Source organism: Diabrotica undecimpunctata, chromosome 9 (genome assembly GCF_040954645.1).
Source record: "Diabrotica undecimpunctata isolate CICGRU chromosome 9, icDiaUnde3, whole genome shotgun sequence".
In the NCBI taxonomy this organism is placed as follows: Eukaryota; Metazoa; Arthropoda; class Insecta; order Coleoptera; family Chrysomelidae; genus Diabrotica; species Diabrotica undecimpunctata.
In genome coordinates, this window is record NC_092811.1 from 115,066,730 (window position 1) to 115,093,028 (window position 26,299).

A 26,299-nucleotide genomic window follows, 5' to 3' on the forward strand; every position below is an offset into this window, starting at 1 on the left:
TTTTTGTTACTAAAACACTCAAAATCAAAATACAAATAATAAGAACTGGCTGATTTGTTATATGACGTAAACACGGGACCGTATAATATAAAGGATATACATTATATCAACCATCTGCTACACTACCAAGCTCAATACTTATCTGGGAGGTACTCAATTGGGGAAATCGCTATAATTAACATGAGTAGGCGAAAAAGCATGATTTTTTAAGAAGCGTCGTAAAATTTATAAATGACCCCTATTCTAGGATTAAATTATTTTAAATATTTATTTTCAGGTAACAAGTAAATAAAAGATGAAAAATAATGACATAGTTTATACATTACTCTAAGTCTAATCCCACCTTATTGTTTCAGAGTAAATTTAATTGGCGAGCATATCGACTATTGTGGATACTCAGTATGTCCCATGGCACTAGATCAGGATGTTTTAGTAGCCGTATCTGTTCAAAATGACAAGAAATTGCAGCTAAACAACATCGATCCTAAATATGAAGAATTTGAATGCGACATTGATAACTTTGAGTAAGTATAGTTTATTTTGAGCATTTTGAGTTCATTTTTGTATAATATTCTAACGTGTTTTTAAATTTGTTGAATATTTTTATATTCTTAGGATTTCCTTGGGGGAAGGAGCCCCGCAATGGTATCAGTACTTCCTGTGCGGCGTCAAAGGAATTCTTGACATTTTACCAAATGAAATTGCAACAAAAGGCTTGAAATTGGTCGTAAGTGGAAACGTTCCGCAAAGAGCTGGGCTTTCGAGCAGTAGTGCCTTGGTCAGCGCAGCAGCTTTAGCAACCGCACATTCTCATGGGGTAAGTTTTGTTCTCTACTTAATTTAAACGATCAATGATTTATTTAATTATAAAAATTTCCCAGTTTCTTCATTAGAAAATCATAAAAATAATAAACCAAATATTTGTTGAAAAATATTTTTAAATTTTTTAATATTTACCTCAGTTATTATTTCTTTTTCTTTGGGTGTTTTGACTTGTTAAGCCTATCCGCTCATAGTTACATAGTTTTCACTTCTTTTTTGACATTGTCGGATTCAATTTCAATCTAAATAATCTAAAATAATTTTAAGCCCTTTTGATGACTTTTGTGACATAAACAGGGAATCTTTGTCAGGATTGTAATAAAACTGTTTAATTAAATCATTCAAAGATGAAGCTCATTTAAAAGTTCTATTGGTACATTTCTCAGTACTGGTGACCTATGTTCTTGCCTAATGTTTTTTTAATCCTAGGATTCAGTCCAGTGGCGGCTCGTATCACTTTAAGAAGGTAGTGCCAGAATTCGGGCAACTCTAAAAAAATATAGGCGCAGATACTTTCCTCTTATATATATATATATATATATATATATATATATATATATATATATATATATATATATATATATATATATATATATATATATATATATATATATATACTATTTCTGGGGTGCCAAGAAATTGACCAAAATTTATCAAAACCGTTCCGTAAATTAATTAATAATAAAAAAACTCAACTTACCGCTAGTATTTACTACTGATGTACTTAAAGTTTGATTAAGTCTCTAAAGTATATTTACAAAATTATAAAAACACTATTCCAATATTTACACACACCCACAAAGTTGTTTAATTTCACTTTTAAAGTTTTCGGTATATGAAGTCCATCCCTCTTACTTTTTTGGTTGCAAAGTTTTCAATCACTTTATGATTAAAATTATCAATGTCATTTACAAAATGTTTTTCTGAAGATAGCATACCTAAAGCACTAAGTGATTCTTCCTTCATGGTATTTCAAAGAAATGTTTTAATTCATTTTAGCATCGAAAAACAATGTTCTGCTTCAGATGTTGACATAGGAATGGTATTAATATACTTAAAAGTTTAATGGTTTCTTCTAAACGTTAACCATTTAATAAAACTGATAGCGGTACAGCCCCAGAGGTAGTACTTAATTCGTCTCGTTGATACAGTACTTGTAATTAAGATTTAAGCTGAGTTTTGTTTAAAAATAAAATTTGTTTACTTGTTTGATTAAGAAATGATTAAGGGAACTGATGCTGATAAGCAAAAAACCTTGTTTTTATTTGTAACAAAACTGCATCGCATATCTCTAAGGCTTTCCGTTTTCTGCTGGGTATATCCTCTTCAATCTGCGCCTTTTTTTATTGGTTCATCACTATCACTATCCGTTTGCTCCCTTATACATTGAATTGCTGCTTCAAAATTCTCCAAATCTTTTTTTACTTTAACAGAATCAATGCATACTTTTTGCAATTTATGAAAAATAATTTCAACGTCAGGCATTAGTTCATTAAAAATAAATAACCAAAATACAAAACGTTTATCTTGGAGCTTTAATTTATAACCATTTGCTTGATTAATGGATGACAAATCACGTGAAATACTTTTTATAATGTTCATAACTACAATAAGGTCTTTTCTATTTTCATGAACAGTACGAACATCCCATGATTGAAAATTCCAACGTGTTTGGGAAGAATTTGGCAGCCTGCGATTAACTACCTCATACAATATTTTTCTTTTTTGAGGAGACGTAAAAAAGAATGAGCACAAACCAGATAAATTAGAAAAATATCCTAGCCTGCTTATTGATAAAACATGCACTTATCATAATTAAATTCATTTGATGTGCATAGCAATGAACGTAATTTGCAAGAGGATATGTCTCCTTAATAATTTCTTGCATACAATTTAATCAACCACTCACAACAGATGCACCATCATAACTTTGAGCAATTAATTTGTTCGGAGTATGTTCTAATAAGGGATTTAAAACATTTAAAAGGCATTCAGCAATGGACTTCGCATAAATAAAGATAAAATGGACATCGTCCAGCACATAAAATCTCCTAAATTTATAGACTCATATACTATAACTATAAATTATAAACTAATTGAAATTTACCAGCAACGTCTGTCGTTTGATCGACAATCACTGCAACATTAGGAGAATTTTCAATTTTTTTCTTAATTTATGATTTGATTCAAGAGATACCGATTCTTATCCACCTGTTCATTGTGTTTAATTGGAGTATCACGATAAGCTGAATTTAATTGGGATCAAGCATTGATCATTGGGTTCATTTAAACAGCGAAGTTTTTGTCCACTTCCACATTGTTTTTAAATTTTTAAATCGGGTAAAAGCGACCGTGTTCTTTAATTTGTACTTTTTTTTCAACGAAAAACCACCAAAAGAGTTTTTTAAGATATTAATTTGATTCAATGTCAATAAATCAATTAAACGTGCGAAATAATTAAAATATTATTTGAGATAATAAACACAATAGCAGCAAGCGAAGGCGTAAATAAACTCGAAATAAATAAGACCTACTAAAACTTCCATTTAAAACTAAATATATATTATAGCTCTATCTCTGTCACTCACATAGGATGCTCGTAAAATCTTTCTCTTTTCATAGGAGTCACTAAGCAGATAATACGGTCCGTAGTGGGTTGATAGAATCGGTTGTGAGAATTGTATTGCGCACGCAGTTGCCAGATTTTATATAATTTATGAAGATAAAAAGAAATACACACAAAATAATTACCAGGCATTAAGATGTTTTAAAGATAAAAAATATGTTTGGGCGTTGAGGAGAGGGTACATCGACCGAGGATAGTACGTGTAGAAAAAGGAGGTGACAACACCTCCACCACCATAAAGTTCTTGGTTGTGCCACAATTTGTACACACATTAAGAAATATTTATATATTTATATACAAACTTTAGTAAACTTTATGTACGATGCCTCTTGTGCAACCTCGATAATTTTTTATATTTCTTTCTATTTTACCCCTACTTTTGCTTAAAACAAATTTTTTCCAGCCACACAGCCTCGAGAAGAGGAGGATGTCATTGTGGGCTCTCAGTAGTAGACTCATACGCACCCCGATGCGCATCACCTTGCTTTAAAACCTGTTCCACTGCCCAAATAATCTGGAAATACCCATATTCACAATCACATATGTTTTTACACAGGGCAGCCTTTCTCGGGCTCCCATACAGAGTCTACTACACTTTGGAAGCCCTCTGGCAGGCTCTTGTTTCTGCTCCCCTTGTGCACACCTTAGACTCTCGGCTGCATCTTTCCCCCTTTAAAAATGTGTTTTATTTAATTTGGTCAATGTAAGAATAATAGGAATCCACCGAATATGGAATAAACGCAAAGATCCTTCAGCACACACGGTTGAACTTTCCGTGTAATGACACTTTGATAAAATTCCATGCTTTATTTGTCCATGTATTACCTGTTTTGAAGTTGATTTCTTGGTATCTCTCTTCCCCATACTTATTTTTTGATCTTGCATGTTTTGTGTACTTAGCCATCGAGGAGCTAAAAGCTGATATGGTAATACAACTAGGAGATTTAGCTTTGACAATAAATTTAAAATTATTATACCAGGCAGGAAAAATTGGAAAGAAGATTACCTTTCAAGCAGAGGTTACCTGGTACACTTGACTTAAACACATCTGAGGGTGTAGGAGCCGGTATAGTAGGGAAAAAGCAAAGGAATACATTTCTCGGTAAGTTTATGTAAGGCTGTCACAATCTTCCAGGTGGAAATAACGGCAATTTATCACTGCGTGGAAGAAATAGAAAGGCAGAAAAGAGCTTAAGGAACTTAATTCTGTAGAGGTTAATTTTAAGCTAGAACGGGATTTTGTCGGCGTCCCAAATAATTTAGGAGACCGTACCAAGGTTATGGTAGCCTGGGTCATAAGGGCAATGAAAAAACACAGATGAAATAACCAAACAAGGCTTATTAATGCAATTCATTGGACTGTAACCCTTTTGCGTCATTGCAAAGTCAATATCAAGAATGGCTACAAGTAAGTGGATAGCTCTGGAATGGTGGCGGAATTCACCAGGACAAAGACAGGCGAAACAGTTGTGGCATGCTAAATTTTTTCTTCATAGTTCTTGGGATTATTAATTTTTATCGCTTTAAGTACGTATGAGTGTTTAAAAGACCGTCGAATCTTTTGTTTCCGTTGCGGACAGAAGAATGTTATTGCTCCCAAATGCACAAAGTGTAAAAAACTAAGATTATAAACATTTCGTGTTGGTAAATCCGTTCCACCTTTACATAGAAAATCCAACACTCTTTTGAATTGAAAGAGTTTTTATGATGGTAGTTCTAGTTTAAAACATTTATCACCATTAGATTTATCGAAACCGATAAATAACAATATCCGAATATCCTGGACCGAACATGTCACCAACATAGAGGTAATTCAAAGAATCGGAAAGAAGAAAGAAATCGTGAATACAATTAAACAAAGAAAGCTTGAATATCTAGGCCACATTTTGAGACACGATAAGTACCGTCTACTACAATTGATTGTCCAGGGAATAATAGACAGCACGCGAGGGCCAGGCAGGAGAAGAGTGGCTCCAAGTGGTTCGGGCTCACATCGGTCGAACTATTCAGAAGCGCCGCAAACAAGATCAGAATTGCCATGTTAATAGCCAACGTTCGCAACGGACAGGGCACTTGAAGATGAAGAAGAAGATAAATAACAAGCCATACTGTTAATATCCTTTTACAAGATTTCCTTTTACTCCTGGATACTAGTTGTTCTACAACAGGGGTGGGTAAAAAAGGTCTTAAGTTTCTAACATTTCTAAGATCTAAAAAAGGTATTAAATTTCTTATTTGTATGATTTCGTTAAATTTTATCGCATCTTGGGAAATTCCCCATTTAAACATGTAAAACCCGTACATAAAACGATAGTACACTCCTAAGGTCGCGGCATATTATCGTGCACGTATAGTTTCCGGAACGTAGCGCTTCCACTCCAGCAATCGGACTGCGCGTTCACATTTTCATACATAGAACGTTTCAGTTTGGTTCGGTGAAGATATGATATCGCTTTTCTCGACAAAAGTTATGTGAAATTGCTCTTCTACTTAACAATGAAGAATGAAAAAATGTTTTAAAAAGAAGGTTTGAAGTACATCCAATGTTAAGAGAAAGGAATAAGGAAGGTGAATACTAGACTTTATACAGAGAATTAATTGATGACGATGAAAAATATTATGGATATTTTAGAATGAACAGGATTCAGTTTAAATATGTTTTAAATTTAATTACACCTTCAGTTAAAAAACAAAATACTACATTTAACGAAGCCGTACATATCAAACCAAAAAGTATTTTTAAAAAGAAGAGGCATCACTTCCGTACAAAAGTCCCAATTGTTTATCACGTCCGTGATTAATTGTCACAAAGCAATAAAAACACATGCATAAATGACAAAATAGCCTCGAAAATAATTTTTTTTAATACTCTGTATCAAAATCAAACAAATACCTAAATAAACAAAGAGGGGAAAACGACGGACATCTAATTCACATTATCCTTACCAACCGGTTACGACTCATTACGTAGCCGTCGGCATCAGTAAAATATTGTTTTCGAATATACTGAACGGAAACGTTAAGTGTCTGAAACGCTACGTTCCGGACAGTGTGAGTTGTTCATATTTAAAACCATTTAAATTATATTTTTCGGAAACTAAACGCTATGTGCTGGAAACACAACTTGCATGATAATATGCCACGACCTATAGTCGGTACAAATCCGTAAAATCTATGGGATTCCCACATTATTACACCTTTATTAGAATTCATTTTATATGATATAAAAGGCTGGCCGGGGTATTAGGAGACTCCAGAATATAAAATTGAAGTTTAAATTTAATTTAATCGGTAAATGTTCTTCTATGCATAATTTTTTGTCAATACAATATTTAAACTACAGATAGATGGAAGAGTGCCGGTTTAAAATTGAGATTTATAAAATAACATCCAAAAATTGTGATCTAGGGTCAAAATAGACCCAGGCCAGTCCGATAAAGATTAAGTGAAAACAATTTCACTTATTCTTTCTGCCATATCGTCGGTATACTGCGAAAACCAGGTAAATGTCGGAATACCGAAATCGAGAAAAAACGTTTTTAAAGTTTAGTTTTTTATTGTGAATTAAGCAGTCAGCTTGTTGTTGATATTAGGTATTCTAGTAAAAGATGCATATATTTAAAATGATATTCTATCATTAGTTTGAAAAAGATGAGACACCTATCTGACTAATCCTAAATTTAAGTTGGAAATGCTATCACTTACCTGGTTTTACCTGTAAATCTAAATTAATCAGTTACTCTTCAAATAACATATTTAACTCAGATATAATAAACCAAGTATAATGTTTTTCAGTTTTGTGGTCGAGATATGAGGCTTTTACTAGGTAATAGCAATGTTTTAAAGTATTAGTCCATATTTATGACATTTAATTGGTTTTCCCTGAAAATTTTATTAACAGCTGTTTGTAGTTATAGTTATTTTTTATATGAATGATGGGCAGTTTTATAGAAAAAAACAAATTTATTTCGAATATAATAATAACAATATTATATATTATAATAATAACATTATTATTATAAGGCTTCCTCGTCCGATTCGTCATGGAAGGCAGGCTCTGGCAAGATGTCTGTAACATTATTTCCCGTTTTCAAATTACGATGCCACCCGTGATATTCCTCCGGTATCAGTCCTTTATCACATAGCTGTACCAAATCTCTCTTTTTTACTATGCTTATTGGCAAATGTGCATCATAAAGTAAATCATCATAAAGTGCTTAACTTCTTCAAGATTGATTGTATTAGTTGGTAACTTGGCATACTTTTTTTTTTAACTGCCGTGCAGTATCAGTAAGAAAATAATTGAAGCTTGTTGACATGTCATAATTAAAATAGATTCTTCTTCTTTTTATCTTCAACCACATTATTTTTTCGCCGTTTTGGTCTTTTGTCCAGTTTTTAATTAAAGTGTGTAACAAATTTTATAAATAATAAAAGTCGTTGTATTTAAATTCTTTACATTTTTATGGTTCTATACATACTTTTTTGGTCTATGTATACTGGTTCTATACATACTACTCAAGGTCATCAACCTTGATATTTTTAATTCCTCTGGCATTTTGAAAAACAGACAAGTAATCTAGCATCCCATAGATAAATCTGTGTTTTTTAGCGGTTTCCATACTACTATGCATAGAGTCAACTTATATATAGGAATGTCCAGACTCTAAAAATTTGTGTTCAATAATATTTAAATGGTCTATGTTTTGAACAGCCCCTGATACTAAGGCTACAATATGCTCATTACGATTCTGTCCTCCGCAGATATCAGAAAATAAACTTACTTAACTTACAGTATATTCTGGAACACATTTTGATAAGTAGTGGAGTATATTGTTTCAGAACTATATGAATGATAATATTTCAGAACTTCCTCGTCTACCGTTAATTTCTGATCAGGCAAAACAGTAAGCTGCATTTGGTAATGCGGCTTTATATACACACAAATTGTAGACGCATAATTTTCGAGAATAATATAGTTGTCCACTCAATCCATTTGGAATCTGTAGTACGGCCTGTAGATCGAAAGTAACTGAAACAAAATACCGTTGTTTATTAGATCTTTCCTTATCATTTTGTTTTTCAAGATTACATACTTCTTTTCTTTTCTGATGTTGTGTGTAACTGTCTTCTTAATCCGATTTGTCAGTGGGATTAACCCTATCATATTTATTACAAACTAAACATTGATCTTTTTTAGGAAGAATAAAGCTTAAATTATAGTCGTTAGAAAATATTCTTCGATATGTAATTCCACTAACACCTGCCGGTTTCTTCTGCTCACAGTCATTTATATAAAGATGGTACATTTTTCTTATACTTAAATTTTTTAAAATCCTTTGTAAAAGGTATATATTTTTAAAAACCCAAACGGGCTGTGTTAGACAAAAAGTTGCAACTTCAACGTGGAGTCATATGTCGCCTTGTTACCTAATCCAACGGTAACTTTAACATCCTAATAATTTATAAAATATAATGTAAAACAAATGTAACTAATTATTTGTTAACGGGTTTTTACCCATGTATTTAGTGGCTACATTCATGTACTCCTAGTAAGTATTAACCACACTTTACATTAACCTTGGTCAAAATTTTAACTTCACGTTCTTTTTAATTAAGTGGTTATATATTTTCTAGGACACCGATGATGGAATAATGGATTCCGAAAACGTTTTGTCTAACACAGTTTTGGGTTTTTAAAAATATATACCTTTTACAAAGGATTTTAATAATTTTTTTTTTAATATATGGTATACAGCCAAATACAGGAACGTAGATTCCTTGTGGAACTTAAATTTTTGTCCAAATATCTACACTTTGAACTTTGGCGAATATTATGTGGGCCCATGGTTGGAAAAGACTCAATATGAGCTTTCACGATTTTTCGGGTTTCACTGTTTTTTTTTTGTTTGGCGGTGTATGCTTGGCTCTTTTATCCGTGTCTGCATAACAGCCTAGAATATGAGTTCTTCTTACATCTTCTATTAATGAGACTAATATACAGTGTCTTACAAAAAAATTTCTCACATACCTGTATGTCTTGACCATTCAAAGAAAAGTAACACTTTTTGGAAAATGCACGTGGTGATTTTAAAGTTCGACGAACTGCAACGACTCTCTTTGGTGGCTCCGTTTTAATACGTGCAATAAGAAAATTTTTCTGGCCTATATATTCTAACTTTCAATAATCACGACCTTGTCTGTAATCTTCGCTGAAATAGCTGGCACATATGTAAAAACACTCTGAACAATTAACTGGTTTTGGAAATTTTACTGGTCTATTTTTTTTATTTCATAAGGCAAACCCTCAGCACACCTCCTTTTTGCGACATTTATTACCCAATCTTTGGAGTTAGCTTTTTTCCAACATTTTAGTAGACGTACGTCTTTCTATACTTTGTCAAGAAGTAGATATAATATTCACCAACTAGCTATTTCAGTTGACACTAAATTGTTCGTGGGTGCACCTATTTCAGTATTTTCTTTCTCATCATTTAGGCTATCAAGGTCAGCTGTTTCATATAGAGTTCCTAGAGAGAGTGATCCCTCTTCACTTACTTGCTGAATCATAAAAAAAACTGCATATCAGATATTAGCAGATATATTATATCATAAACACCATTAAGATCATTTATGGTTTTAGCTTAGTAGTCATTTTTAAATTTTAACTCAACCCGTTTTCAGGTAGAATGAAGTAACTGTACTTAAAGGTTTTTACTAGTTGATATGAAAGAGAAATTTAAATAAACCATACACGTAAAATGTATTAAAGACACTTATCACCTTTTTACTGAATATGGTATGCAGTAGTAGAAATATATTGTTGTCTGGCATAATAATATGTGGGCTTATTTTGTTTTACATGCAACACAACTTTAATTTTATGGAAGTAAGTAGCGATATATTGTTTTATTTGAAAATGAAAAGTTGGTTAGGTGTAACTTATTTGTTTATTACACAAATTATCTACTGAATGGTAATTCGTATCATTTATTGTGTTTTACCTGTATGTAGAGCGGAAAAAGCTGAGAATTTTGGTATACTTAACTTAATATTTTAAAATTTGTCATTTACCTGGTTTTCGCAGTATACCGACGATATATACTATAATTGCATATGCATAATAAATTTTCCAGAAAAGTTTTTAGCAAATTAGATTTATACGTGATCTGTGCAATTTAAATTGCAATTTGGTAAATTTAAACCACCAATCGGAACCCAATTGAAATTTTACTTTTAGAAAACTGAGTAGATTTTTTTATAGCTGCCATTATTTCTATGGGCTTAAAATGATGAGCGATACAATTTTATCGCGTTTAGGTCTAGTTCGGTAAAAGCAATGACTGTTTCTTGTTACCTCTGTGGCCACCGAAAGTCCCCGTAGTTAAAGGCTTTCACCAGTGAGTAATCTAATATATTTTTGGATTGTGTTGATATATACGTGACCTTTTTTCTGAAGTGTAAAAACGTGTTCTAATAAAACCGCCCAGACGATGTAAAAGATGACCTATAGTTAGACGAATAAGGCAGCTAATTTATTCTTATAAAACCTTATGAGCAAATCTGCTGCACTGACGTTAAAAAAAACTGTATATTCTAGAACAAAATTTATGCATCAATTTATGCATCAATTTATTGGGAGTAGCTAATTAAATTACTAAAATTAGAACTACACAAATCTATAATAAAATAGAATTAATGGTATTATAAAATTAGTTAACCAACACATCGATGAAACGCAACCTTATTTAAAATTACTCAAAGATAATTATTTTATAGGTAGTGAGGTAACAATAATCCAAATTAAAAGTTTCTTAAATTATTTATTTGCAAATGTACAGCTGGTTCCTAAAAAAAACTGATACAACTCTTAGTAAGATTTGATCATTTTGAGCAGTGTACTTGATTGTTCTGACATTATATTATATTTATTATGACAGACAAATAATAACATAAACCAACAAATAATTGATTACATACAGGGTGAGTCATGAGGAACTTTACATACTTCTACCATATGTAGAGTCCCTCAGGGAGCATATCATGTGGCCACTAAAAAATGTCAACTCCTCTTCTTTATTAATTAACAGGGTGATTTGTGTAATTGACCATTTATTTCATTTTACTGTAGTGTTTATACGGCTCATTTGATTTTTTTAATTTTTGCATGATACAGTACACTACTATCAAGCATTCGACTGGTATTAGCTAAACTAAAAAATTCCAGGACTGGCTTTGGAAAAATTAATTTAGGGATTCGTATTAAATATTACACCCTGTATATATTTTTTTTAAAATACAATAAGAGATTTTCAAACTACATAAATAGCCAATGAAAACGACATATGCGACAATGTTGTCGCACTTTTATTAAATTTTTAGTGAACGATCAAATCTTACCAAAAATAGAACAACCATAATGAAGTATCAAATTATAAGGTAATTAATTTAAACAAATGTTATAAATTTCAAACATTTTTAATTGAAATGATAAACTGAGTCACTGCACAACAAAAAACAGTAACTACTAACAATAACGAAGAACAATTTAAAAATAAACTAAAAATATGTACATAGTTATGATAAACCCATAAATTAGAACTGGAAAAGATACAATAATGGTAACAAAATAAAAATAATTCAAAATAGATTTTCGAAATGGAACCCTGCAGCCTGTACACATTTTTGTTGCCGAACTGTTAATTGACGTATTGAATTACGGATACTCTGGGGATCGTTTCTAATAGTATTACAACAATGTATAATTCTATCAATTAATTGTTGTCGGTTATTAATATTCACTGCGTAAACTAGTTGCTTCAATCGTCCCCAAATATGGTATACAACGGGATTGAAATCAGGGGATCTTGAAGGCCACGAAATAGGACCTGCACGTCCTATCCACCTGTTGCCATAAACATTATTGAGATGTTGTCTCACTGCCAGTAAAAAGTGTGGGGGTGCCCCATCATGCTGAAAATACATCCCTCGGATAGCAACGTTGGCGTTGGCAAGCAAATTCGGCAAAATATTTTGTAGAAAGTTCAAATAGACCTGCCCTGTTAAAGGACCATCAAAAAAGTGAGGACCTACTAATTGGTTATTTATGACACCAATCCATACGTTAACCGAAAACCTTAACTGAGAACAACGTTCTCGAATAGCATGGGGATTTTCTTCCGCCCACACATGTGAATTTCGTGAATTATTTATCCCGTCTCTGGTAAATTGGGCTTCATCTGTAAATAGTGTCCTGTATAGCGTTGGTCGATTATTGTTAATCCATCTACAAAATTCCAACGTTTTGATCTCATCTCCAGCATGTAGTCGCTGAACCATTTGAATGTGATATGGGTATAGATTATTTTTTTGTAAGACTCTACTTACTTTTGATTGAGTAACATTGAGTTCTCGACTTACTTGTCTAGTGCTTATTGTAGGGTTCATAGTAACGGCGTCCATAATGTCATCTTCCTGCGCTTCATCTACATGTCGCTCTGTTGCTCCACTAGGAAAAGTGCCATTTTCTCGCAAATAATTAGAAACTGACCCAAATGTTGAATGACTGGGAGTTCGACGATAAGGAAATCTTCTGCGATATTCTCTACTAGCAGCCCTACCATTCCCATTACAGAATCCATAAACAAATATTATGTCTGCATATTCTGTGGTCGAAAACTGATGTGGCATTTTGAACAAAAGCTCTACCAAAACTAACACAATGTACTTAACGTAGATATGACAGAAGAAATATGTATTCTTGTACACATAAATAACAATTGATAATGACAATAATGACAATGGGTATAAAATATCAAGAAACCTCAAACGGTCAACGCCAACCTTCATTTTAAACTTTTTTAGATTTATTTTTATTTAGTACAGTTGATGCAATGTATTATTATTTGACATAAAATTTTAATCATTTACAATCAACAAAAACTAACACATACAAGAGGTTTGACTTTTTAATCAATTTAATTTATTATTTATCGAAAATAATGCCCCAATACGATCTATGAGTAAAAATTTAAAATTGAAAAACAATTGATTCTATCGTAGAGATAATACAAAGTGACAGTAAAGATGTTAATTTTCTACGTATTAGATTATGTTGTAGGATCTCATTTTAATTAAAATGTTTGAAATTTATAACATTTGTTTAAATTAATACCTTATAATTTGATACTTCATTATGGTTGTTCTATTTTTGGTAAGATTTGATCGTTCACTAAAAATTTAATAAAAGTGCGACAACATTGTCGCATATATCGTTTTCATTGGCTATTTATGTAGTTTCAAAATCACTTATTGCATTTTCAAAAAAATTTATACAGGGTGTGATATTTAATACGAATCCCTAAATTAATTTTTCCAATGCTAGTCCTGGAATTTTTTAGTTTAGCTAATACCAGTCGAATGCTTGATAGTAGTCTACTGTATCATGCAAAAATTAAAAAAATCAAATGAGCCGTATAAACACTACAGTAAAATGAAATAAATGGTCAATTACACAAATCACCCTGTTAATTAATAAAGAAGAGGAGTTGACATTTTTTAGTGGCCACATGATATTATGCTCCCTGGGGGACTCTACATATGGTAGAAGTATGTAAAGTTCCTCATGACTCACCCTGTATATGTTAATTCATAAATTGTAATAATTATAAAGGTCTAAATTTTGACATTATTTTGAATTCCTGCATTTTATAAAGAGTATATAAATGATAGTTTTCACATAAAATAGGGTCGTTCTTATTATTTTTATTATTATTAAGGAATAAAGCAAACGACTTAACTCAACAATATTGAGTGGAGCCTTGTTACTGGCTCCCTATATTCGAGGGTTGGAAATCTTTTGATTCCAAGCCTTACTTCAAAGGACTTGTGAGTGGATGTATCTCCATAGGTTTGGTTCTTCAGTGACCGTTGAAGGATAAGGATTGTTAATGTGAGCAAATATAACTCCAGAGAAATAAAATCACCTTTAGTTTATCGACTTATAATTAACTATTTTTAGAGTAAACAAGCCTCAATACGGACGTAGCTGACAGTACAATATCAAATAATTCTTTCTTTATCACACGTAAAAGAGAAAACCGTATTTATGAGAAAAATGCCCGATTTCGGCGTAGAGAAATATTTTATATATGAATTGAGAGTGTTTTAAAATGCACATGCCTCAAGGGCGGTGTGTGAGAACGAACTAACAAAATAATACTTGGTGCGTAAAAGTGTAGATTATCCCTCTTGTATTTAGGTGTGAAAACTATTTAAGAGGCTGTGGTGCCAATCAGTCGGGTATCCCGAGCAACTTGATATTAGTGAATATTTTACTTATTCTACACTAAGAAAAGTGTAAAGAACTATATTTTTATTTTATATTTTAAAATTATATGTTCATTTCTGGAACATAGACTGCCCGCGTTGAAGTATTTAGTTCAAAACGAAAGAAAGAGTGATTTGAGAAAGTAAGCAAACTTAAATGTAATTTAAGAAATAACTATTCCTAAACTAGAGTAATACATATAAATGTGACAAAATTTAAAATTTTAATTTTCTACTTTGTCCACAGGAAGTGGACAGAGTTTTGTAATGGGTCTGTTAAAATATCCATCTCTAGTCTTTATTTTAACACTACGGACCTTATCGTCCTTACCAGTAAACCATTCAACTATTCTTGCCAATGGCCAGTGTAGGGGTGGAACTTTATCTTCCTTTAATAGAACTAAGTCGTTAACTTCAAGATTCTTCTGTGGTGTTAACCACTTGGGGCGATTCTGAAGTTGATTAAGGTAATCAATTTTCCAGCGTTTGGCAAATGATTGCTGAATCTTCATGTAGTTTTGCCAAATTGTTAATTTATTGTCAGGTGTTTCCGTCACTATCTCTTCAGGAAATGACGTAATTGGTTTTCCTATTAGGAAATGTCCTGGAGACAATGTGTTAAAGTCATTTGGATCATTTGACATAGCACAAAGAGGGCGTGAGTTTAGTACTGCTTCTATTTGTGCGAGAACTGTGCTAAAGGCTTCAAAAGTTAAAGTGGTATTGCCTAAAAGCCTTAAAATGTGATATTTGGCACTTTTTATGGCTGCCTCCCAAATTCCACCATGATGCGGAGAATGGGCTACAATAAATTTCCATTGGATTTCAGAAGAGGAGAGAAAATTGAATATGGACTCAGAGGTTTCCTTTTGTTTAAGAAATAGTGCAACTTCCCTCAACTGATTTCTAGCTCCTAGAAAATTAGTGGCGTTATCTGAGTAGATAATTTGTGGACAGCCTCTCCTACTGATGAATCTTTTTAAAGCAAGTAAGAAACTTTCGGTGGAGAGACCTGTGACTAATTCAATGTGCACTGCACGAGTAACCATACATACGAACAACGCTATGTAGGATTTTATTTTTGGAGCCTTTCTTAAATTGGAGCTTTTTATAAGAAATGGACCACCAAAGTCTAGACCAACATTGGTAAATGGAGGGGAGAAACATAAACGTTACCGTGGTAATTCAGCCATTAACTGTGTGGCTGTCTTTGCTTTAAATTTAAAACAATCGTGACATTTATTAATTATTCTTTTAGTTTCTTTGAGACCATTTAGACACCAATATCTTAAACGAAAATTGGAAAGAGTATTTTGAGGGCCTGCATGACATAATCTTATATGTTCTCTATGCAGCATTAATTTTACTATGTGATTATGAGAGGGTAGAAGTAATGGGTACTTCTGTTCATATGGGACGTCTGAGTACCTTAGACGACCACCTACACGAATCATTTGCTGATTATCTATGAATGGGTTGAGTTTTAAAATTGTTCTATTTGAAATTATCTCCTTATTTTTAAGACAAGAAAATTCTCGAAAAAAGTGTGCCTTTTGCAAAAGTTTTATTATTAAATTTTCAGCATTTTTTAATTCTGAAACAGAGAAGGGTCCAACATATTTTTCATTTGGAAACTTGAAATTGTGAATGTACCTGAGAATAAGTGCGATACTGCGTTGTAGTTTTGAGAAGTTTGAAAATTTGAGAGATAAATTTTCAATGAAACTTATTGGGCTTTCTTGTGCTAGATGAACTATTTTCTTTTCCTCGGATATTTTACTTACATTTGGTTTTGAATCATAAGAAGTTAAATCTAAGTCATAATTAAGTAGAAATGAGGGACCTTGAAACCAAAATTTTGAGTTTAGAAGTTCAGGAGCAGACATGCCTCTTGACGCAATATCTGCGGGGTTTTGTTTTGACTTTATATATCGCCACTTAAATTGTGGGTTTCCTTGTATTTCAGAAACTCTATTTGCAACAAACTGTGACCATCTCGAGCTATGTGAGCCTAACCAAGCAAGTACGATTTCTGAGTCCGTCCAGCAGTTTATTGAGTCTATTTGAGTTAATTTATTATTTAGAATTTCAACTATTCTTTTAGTGAGTTTGCTGCATAAAACAGCACCCATAAGTTCTAACTTAGGTAAAGTTAATGTTTTTATTGGAGCTACCCTACTTTTAGAGGTGATGAGTGTGGAAGAGACATTTCTTGAGCTATAAGTAACTCTAATATATATGCAGCTGGCGTATCCCTTTTCACTAGCGTCGGAAAATGCGTGTATTTGTATACTACATATATAATTTTCAATAAAAAAAGGTCTGTGAATTTTTAAATGTTTTAGTGCTGAAATATGTTTGAGAAAATTTAACCATTCATTTAAGAGTGTAGAGTCTAAACTTTCATTCCACTGAATTTTTGAAAGCCAAATTTTTTGCTTTATTATTTTTGCAGTTACTATTACAGGATTAATTAATCCCTTGGGGTCGAAAAAACTTGCGATTATCGAGAGCACTTGTCTCTTAGTGTAGGAATCTTTTATTTCGATTTCTGGTACTGAAATAGAGAAACTATCTAATTTAGAGTCCCAAGAAAGACCTAATATTTTATTAGAATGATTTTCTGGAGATATGACATACGTGGAGTCAGTTGAAAATTGTGAAATATTTTCTAAAAATTGTGGTGAATTTGAACACCATTTGTGAAGAGATATGCCTGCCTTTTGTAGCAGTGCAGTGATTTGCTCATGCGCAAGTGTGAGTGTTTTAATACTATTTGTACCATATAATATGTCATCAATATAGCAAAAATTAATGAGCATATCATGAGCGAGAGGATATTCTTCCTTATGCATGTTTGCGAGTTCAATTAAACATCGTGTGCTAAGGAAGGTAGCTGGTTTCGTTCCATAGGTAACCGTTTCCAATTGTATACATTTTAACGGCTCCGAGGGAGAGTTGCGCCACAAAATATTTAATAAGAAAGTTTGGTTGGGGTTTATTCTGATTTGTCCAAACATATTTTTTATATCAGATGTGAATACATACTTGAAGAGTCTAAAGTTGACTAAAGTGTCAAATAGTTCTGGTTGTGTGGTATAACCCTTTAACATAATATCATTAAGGCTAAAACCAGAAGTGGTTTTCATGGATGCGTCAAAAACTACGCGCAAACGAGTTGTGAGAGAAGTGTCTTTTTCTACACTGTGGTGAGGCAAGAAATATTTGTTTTCTGAGTGTACATTCTGCAGAGACAACGGAACATATTTTGCATGTCCTAATTCAACATACTCATCTATAAAAGATTTATATTGTTTGTAAAGAGAATCATTTTTTGAGAATTTGTTCTCCAAATTTAGAAATCGCCTTCGCGCCATTTGGAAAGAGTCACCCAATTTATTATTTTCATTAGGCGTGCATAGGGGTAAATCTACTTGGAACTGTCCATTCGGTAGGATTTGTGTTGTGGCTTTAAATATTTTCTCAGTCTTTTCATCATCAGGACTTAAATGCTTTATTTCGGGAACTTCTTCAATGTCCCAAAACCTTTGGAGAAGATTATTTATATTTTCTTCTTCAGTGTGAGATTGAACAAATAAAGAAATATGATTCGAGTGTGAATAGTTACAGTTTGAGTGAGAGTGCATCTTTTTCTTAGATGAAACTTGTGGAGATAAGTTACCGAACATGATATATCCTAAATGAGTGTTTTGAAGCACTGGAAGACCTGCTCCAATATAAATTAAACCATCCTTTAATAGATCACAGTAAATTTCTGCACCTAATAAGAGATCGATTCTCCCTGGGGAGGAGTAAGAGGGATCACTGAGCTTTATGCCAGCTGGTATTTTTATTTTGCTACGATCTAGAGGTACCTGAGGTATTTTACACGTAATATTATCCAAAACTGCACATGATACTTCAAATTTCATATCATTGTTTTTATATGGGAAAAATTCAATGTTTACCATTTCATTTGAGATGGAACAATTTTGAGAGATTGTGGAAATTTGTAATCTTTTATTAGTGGTAGAGTAATTCAGTTTATTTACTAAATCTTTTGTTGCAAAGCTCGATTGAGATCCATTATCGAGAAGATATCTTGCGTGTACAGGTTGTCCACTTTTAGAGTAAATTGTTACCAGCGCTGTGGCTAGCAAAACTTCGTTTTTTGGATTGAAAGTGGAGAGAGAAGAGATGCAAGATGAATTTTGACTTTGTGTGTCTGAGAGTAGACAATATTCATTTGTCTGAGTGCTTAGAGTGAGTAGAAGTGTTTGGTGATTCATTATATGAATGTGGAGAATTAATTCTTTGAGTAACTTGGGCATTATTACTCCTTTGAGGAACATGAAAATGACTTTGAGAGATATGTGGTGCACTATGGCGAGTTTGTGAATCACCCTGTATACTTGCGGAGGATTGAGAGGTTTGTGGTGCATTAAAGCGTGATTGTTGCCTATTGGCGTGACTTTGATTACCATCATGTGAATTTGAAGCACTTTGATTGCTTCGAGTGGGAGAGAATAAATTATTTTTATGAGTGTGAGAAAAGCTATTTTCTTCATGCAGAAGTGTATTGTGCTTTTTATTGCAAATTTTACATGTGTATTTAGAGAGGCATTTATCAGTAAAATGCTTAGTGCCAAAACAGTTTCTGCAAAGCTGTGCTTGCTTTACAAAATTAAACCTTTCTCGAGAATTTGTGTCTTTAAATAAGTTGCACTGATATATTTTATGACCAGTTTGTTTACAAAATATGCAATTTTCATAGATAGATTTATTATTATTTATAGTGGAAATATGAGCAGTTTTTTGAGTGACTTTATTATTAAACTTTGACTGAGTTTCAGTGTAATTAAGTTTCTCTAAAACATCACATCTTTTTTCTAGAAATTCAAAAAATTGTTTGAGTGTTGGAACATTCTTAGAACCTACTTCATATTCAAAAGCCTTGTGAGAAGCAAAATCTATTTTTTCTAAAAATATTTCTATTAAAAGGAGGTCCCAATGTTCAATTGGAACTTCGAGATTACTAAGAGCTTGAAGCGTTTGCTTCGTGTGTACAAGAAAATCTCTTAGTACCTGAGGAGTGCATTTAACTAGAGATTGAGACTTTAACAGCTTTTTTATAAGAGTACTAATCACTCGTGATTTGTCATCATATCTTTCTTTTAGGGTTTTTATAGCGATAGCAAAATTCGCATCTACTACTTCGATACTGCTAATTAAGTTTAAAGGTTCTCCTTTGAGGAAAGATTTTAAATATATAAACTTTTGTACATTATTTAAACTTGAATTGTTTGTGATCAGAGTTTCAAATAGTTGAAAGAATTCATTCAATTCTGAGAAATTTCCGGTAAAGGTTTTCATGCTAATTTCAGGCAGCCTCGCACTGGAAACAGCATTATTATTTGAGCTAGGTGCTTTATTTTCTGTTAAATTTAATTCTATTATTTTTCTTTGCAAACCTTTTAGTGTGTTGAAGTATTTTTCTTCAACATTTGCTCGATCAGCTGATTGTTGGTCGCTGTCATCAGTCTGTTCGATTTCTAATTGAATTTGTTCATATTGTGTGAAAAAATTAAAAAGTTTTTCTTTCCTATTTTCAAAATCAAGTATTTCGTTTTCTGTGTCTTTATTGGCTATAAACCATTCTGAGATACGTATAATTGATGCTTTAAGTGATTTGCGCTTTTTCTTTAAAGCTTCCATTTTTTATTTAAAAGTGAATTTATTTGCAAATATATGCTGAGCGAGAAATAAGAGTGAATGATTTTGTTTAGTGTAAATGTCTTTTTCAACTAAGACGCGATTTTAATTTTAATAGAGTATTTTTGCTAGAGTGATAAATAAATATTTTTCTTGAGAGCGGGCTGTGAGACAATCTGCCATTCGTTAATATAAATATTAATAAACAAATAAAAGTCGAGGCAAATATCTACCAATATAAATCATGTGCATGCAGTGACTATAGAAAATATAGAAAGAGTTTTAACCTCACCAAATGTTTTTCAAGTATCCAATTTAATTACCGCTGTCGCTTACCAGCACATAACGCACTTTTCACAAAACACACGTGTCTAATCTTGAACGAAGGTCAACTTGTGCAATCTTTCTTCTAGGGACGAGAAACCATTATTCTTTCTTCCTGTTGCTCTCCGGCGTGTGTAATCCTTTTCTTTCTTCAGTCCTGTTTCATCAAATAATCTGTGCTCGATAGGACCACGAGTGTGTGGGAGCCTTATAACTGGCTCCCTATATGAGAGGGTTGGAAATCTTTTGATTCCAAGCCTTACTTCAAAGGACTTGTGAGTGGATGTATCTCCATAGGTTTGGTTCTTCAGTGACCGTTGAAGGATAAGGATTGTTAATGTGAGCAAATATAACTCCAGAGAAATAAAATCACCTTTAGTTTATCGACTTATAATTAACTATTTTTAGAGTAAACAAGCCTCAATACGGACGTAGCTGACAGTACAATATCAAATAATTCTTTCTTTATCACACGTAAAAGAGAAAACCGTATTTATGAGAAAAATGCCCGATTTCGGCGTAGAGAAATATTTTATATATAAATTGAGATGTTTTAGTTTAGTTTAGTTTAGTTATGAATTGAGATGTTTTAGATGTTGAGTTTTAAAATGCACATGCCTCAAGGGCGGTGTGTGAGAACGAACTAACAAAATAATACTTGGTGCGTAAAAGTGTAGATTATCCCTCTTGTATTTAGGTGTGAAAACTATTTAAGAGGCTGTGGTGCCAATCAGTCGGGTATCCCGAGCAACTTGATATTAGTGAATATTTTACTTATTCTACACTAAGAAAAGTGTAAAGAACTATATTTTTATTTTATATTTTAAAATTATATGTTCATTTCTGGAACAAATATTTTAAAGCAAGAATTGTAATCATATCAATAAACATGGTCCATTGGAATAAACAAATAAAAAGAATAAAGAATAAATAAAAACTTCTGTCCAAGTTGTGTCCAAGTTACAATTTCTTCTTATTATCAATGAACAGATTCCAAATAACTGCCTTAGAAGGCTCATTTCCCAGAATTCTGCTTAACTCTGGTAGACCTGCCAATTCTCTGCCAATATTGTGTCTTCATGTCCTTGTGTTTTTTTGAAGTTCCGTACCGTGCCACAAAGCTACTTTTTCCTTTGAATATGTTCACATGATTCACTTCGGCTTATAAAGAGTCGATATATATATATATATATATATATATATATATATATATATATATATAAATTGTTATGATGTGTTTTTTGTTTGAATGATGAGCAATGAGTATTTTTAATAATATAATATATAGGGTTTTTATCGCGGTTCTCAAAGAATTAGCTTGTAAGTACTTTTTTAAATTATCTTTATTATAACTATTATGGAACACACATATATATCTAACCTAGCCAATGTAAATTTAAAATCAACTATCTTTAAACTGATATTCTTATAAAACTAATTAAATTCTATAGACAATCTAAAATTTAAACAAACTATCTTCAAAATTGAAATTGTTATGACATTAACTAAATTATATTAACAAAATTTTGTACCTTTCTTTCACTGAATGCCTAAATGAACTGTTTTCCACTAAGTATATAGATTCTAATCACCACTGAATGTCTTCGTACTTCAGTTATCCTTGTTTTTTTTTTTTTTTGAAATTATTTTTTTTAATTATCAGCTTCTACCAATTTAAGATATAGTTTTCTTCACCAGCATTTATACACCACCAACCAAACCAGCAAACAGCATTTATATTTATTCTTCTTTTCAATATACCAATATCCAATTATTATAAGTTGATTTATACTAATCTCCAACCACAATATAATTTAATTTCTTCCAATATACTTTTATAATCTGATTCTCTGACTCCAAATAATCTTTAATATTTCTTACTCAACTTTTCTGACTGACTTCTTGAAAATTCTGAACAATTTACTTCACTAAATGTGTCTAATAACTTTCATAATAAACTGGCCTGACTTCTGACTCAAAACTTCCAAAAACTTCTGAACAATTGACTTCACTTAGTAAATGTATCTATCTTCTAACTAACTTTCATGATAAAACTGCTAAAAACTGCCATCTTGAATCCAAATCACGGGTATTTATATCTTTCGGATTTCTAGAACCATCTCGTAAGAGATCATGTTCCAATTTGTTCCATTAACTACTTGTCTGAATTTTCTGGAACAAACCATTTCGCAAACATGGCCATCTCCGGAGATCCAGAGAATTCCATTCTTTTCTATTAATAATTTTGTTTACATTTAGGCTTTTCAGATCAGAATATATAATTAAATTAGTAACTTAACATTCTAATTTAATAAAATACACATTTCAAACAATATATTATTATAAACCACTTTATATTCGTAAATATTCTTAAACGTCACTTCAGACTATAAATATCTGTCAATCTCCGAGAGTATTTTTGGTTGCCTAAGCACATGGCTCACTTAAATCTATTTACAACATTAAAATTACTAAATACAACTTTTTACAATTATTATAATATGCTAATTTATTAAAAATGCCCTCACATAAATATATTTTATTAAATTCTCTAGTATATAACTTATTTAAAACAACCAAATATCTTTTTTATATCTAATATTATGTAGTATGTAACTTATAAATTATTTTCTATAAACCCCAATCGTTACAATATATATATATATATATATATATATATATACATATGTAAATTAAACCTAGACCTAGACCTAAGATTAATACTATTACAAGAATTCATATTAAACTCAACAGTCTTCCGTGTTGAACCGCGTCGGTTATTATTGTGCGGAGCTCTCGACATCCTATTTGATGTCTTCTGTCTTCCGGCTTCCAGCTTCCGAGGTCTCCCGATCGCCCAGACACTATTACACTGATCACCAACCAATACATTACTGCTAGTAGGAACAGAGGACGGTTCATTTATACCGTCAATGGTGACGTGATTTGGGTGGAGGTTGGCGGGGGTTTAACGTGGCGATTGGCGCGGGGATTGGCGCGGGTGTTGGCGTGGACATTTCTGGTAGTAAGATTTTGGTTAACGGGTGGAACGGACGATATTTTCATTATGAGAGGTCTTCATGTCGAAGGTAACCGTATGCCGTCATCTCTTTAATCGAGAGAATTTGGCCCTTTTCAATTTCTATGGCTTCTCGAATAATTCTTGATTTATAGAAGCAGATGGGGGCTATGATAAATCAATTTTGAGATCTGTATGAAGATTAATTATTATTTGTATTAATACAATTGCTCATGGTATTTACACCACGGGCATCGACGTAAGCGTGAATTCGAGCTCTAATACTGCTTACAAGTCGATCAATCATCTGTACAGGTAATTGTAAGTTCATGATGGGTTCTAGCAGGATTCCTTCGGACATGAATAGCTCTGGAGAGCATATTCCATGCACAATCAAAGAGGTTCATGTCTGGAGACATCGCAGGCCACTCCAAACGGCGATACATTCTGTTTTAATATAGTTATTAACTGCCTAAGTTCTATGTACGCGGACGTTATCATCCATAAATACAAAAATTTTCACCCACAGCTGCTCGCTATAATCTCACATGACGTCCTAAAATCCGTGTGATGTACTGTTGTCTTGTTAGAGTCCCATAATAACTACCAATTCCGTGAGTCCGCCTGCGATAATACCTGCCCAAAACATAACACTGTTACCAGCGAAAGCAAATATGGAACGGGTATGTGCTAGTTGTGCAGCTCTTGTTGGCTCTCGCCAAACACGAATTTGCTGGCTATCACGATTTAAATAGCTTCTGGTCTCGTCTGAAAAAAAAAAACACAAAATTCCAAAACTATTGAGGGAGCTGTATGTGTTCTTGAGCCAACAGGTTTGATGACTACTCAAACCTGACTCTAAAATTCTTCTTCTTATTGTAACCAACGATACTCTGACTCCTGTAGTATGCCTAAAGCCTCCCTGGGGGGCTGTCACAGACTTGGAAGAATTTCTTCGAATGGAAATTCTGATATATGTATTCTATTGCTTATTGGTAACTCAGGGTCTACCAGAGCGAGCTTTATTCTGTATCGAATTTGACTATATAGGCCTATTCCGTATCCGTGAGACATCATTCTGAGAAACACCCACTCTTCTACCAAGCACCGCTGTGAATCGCCGTCTTCAACTAAAGCAATAATTTTTGCACTGTCCAACTTAGAAATTAAATTACGTTATATTATAAATCACGTTTTCTTAATTTTTACAAGAATAAATTTTTTTAATATCAAAACCTCGGCAGAACCAGTTCAATTAAATGGGTATTTAAATAAAATAAACAACCCAAATATATGTATATATTGTATATTTAAAAATAATAGTTTTTTATACAGGGTGGTCCTTAAGTGATTGTACAAATAGAAACCGTAGATTTTTCATTTTAAAATATTACGATTTAAGCTAACTTGCTTTAATAAAATGTTAATATTAAGAAAGATACAGGCTGTTAAAGTCGAAATTTAAAATTTTATTTTTCGCCATAACTTTTACGTTTGTAAATATTTTTGGACAAAAATTTATAATTTAATGTTTTTAAGTAGGATAAATTATAATTTTATACATACTTTAATGTAACTGCCACATGTGTGGCATAGATTTGCGCTTAAATTTTTTGCTCTCTAAGTTAGCTCTATTTTTGTTAAAAATTATTATATACATTATTTTCACAATAAAAGGTATACTTGTTAGTAACCTCAAAATTTAAACGTTTTCGAGATAATCGCATTTTATAAGTCAGCTGCATAATAATTCTTAGTTGTGATGTTTGTGCGGTTAAGCACTGAATGCCTGTAGATAGGCATAATTCATAGTTTATTCTTATTAAAACAACTCATAGATGATAATGTTACAAAATTTTTGTTATGGCTGCTAAATGTCTTATTGGAAAAAATATTCTTCATCTTCTTCTTTAGCTACCGTCTCCGTATTCAGACGTTGGCCGTCATCATGTTTACAATTTCCCTTTTATCTCGATTCTTAAGTTTCTATACCTACTGGCATTGCATTACTTTTTTCCTATTGTAAAATGCTGAAAACCCAAAATATGTGGTTCATGTAAGATGGTACAATACCACATTCTAAAGAGAAGGCAGTGAGAACATACTTAAATATAACTTTTCTGAACGTTGGATTGGTCGTGGCAGTCATATTCCTTGGCAAGGTGGTGAGATATTGATATAATTATTTAATTTATGAAAAATCCCAAAATAATACTTATTATTCATTACCTAAATTGTTTACCCATTTTTATTGGGACAATTAGAAACTAAAGAACAGGTATTGAATAACACATATGTGTCTTGTTTCATAATACTTTTGCTACAAGTCTAACCCTAAAGACTCAGCATTTTTACAGAAACATCATCGTTGGCCTAATAACCGATATTGTTATAAATATAGTAAACACACAGGCAATTTAGTTCAGCATAATATTAGTTCATTACTTAATCATACTAGTCTATTTGTT

The 26,299-nt window shown here is 32.3% G+C and overlaps 1 protein-coding gene across 1 annotated transcript in view; it reads left to right on the forward strand.

Annotated features, from left to right (window-relative positions):
* Positions 1-26,299, forward strand: part of Galk (N-acetylgalactosamine kinase) — a 207,879-nt gene that overhangs the window by 9,506 nt on the left and 172,074 nt on the right. Inside the window, exons 2-3 of the mRNA XM_072544039.1 lie at positions 357-524; positions 616-817. Coding sequence (XP_072400140.1) covers positions 357-524; positions 616-817 — 370 coding nt within the window. The remainder of the gene's footprint in view (positions 1-356; positions 525-615; positions 818-26,299) is intronic.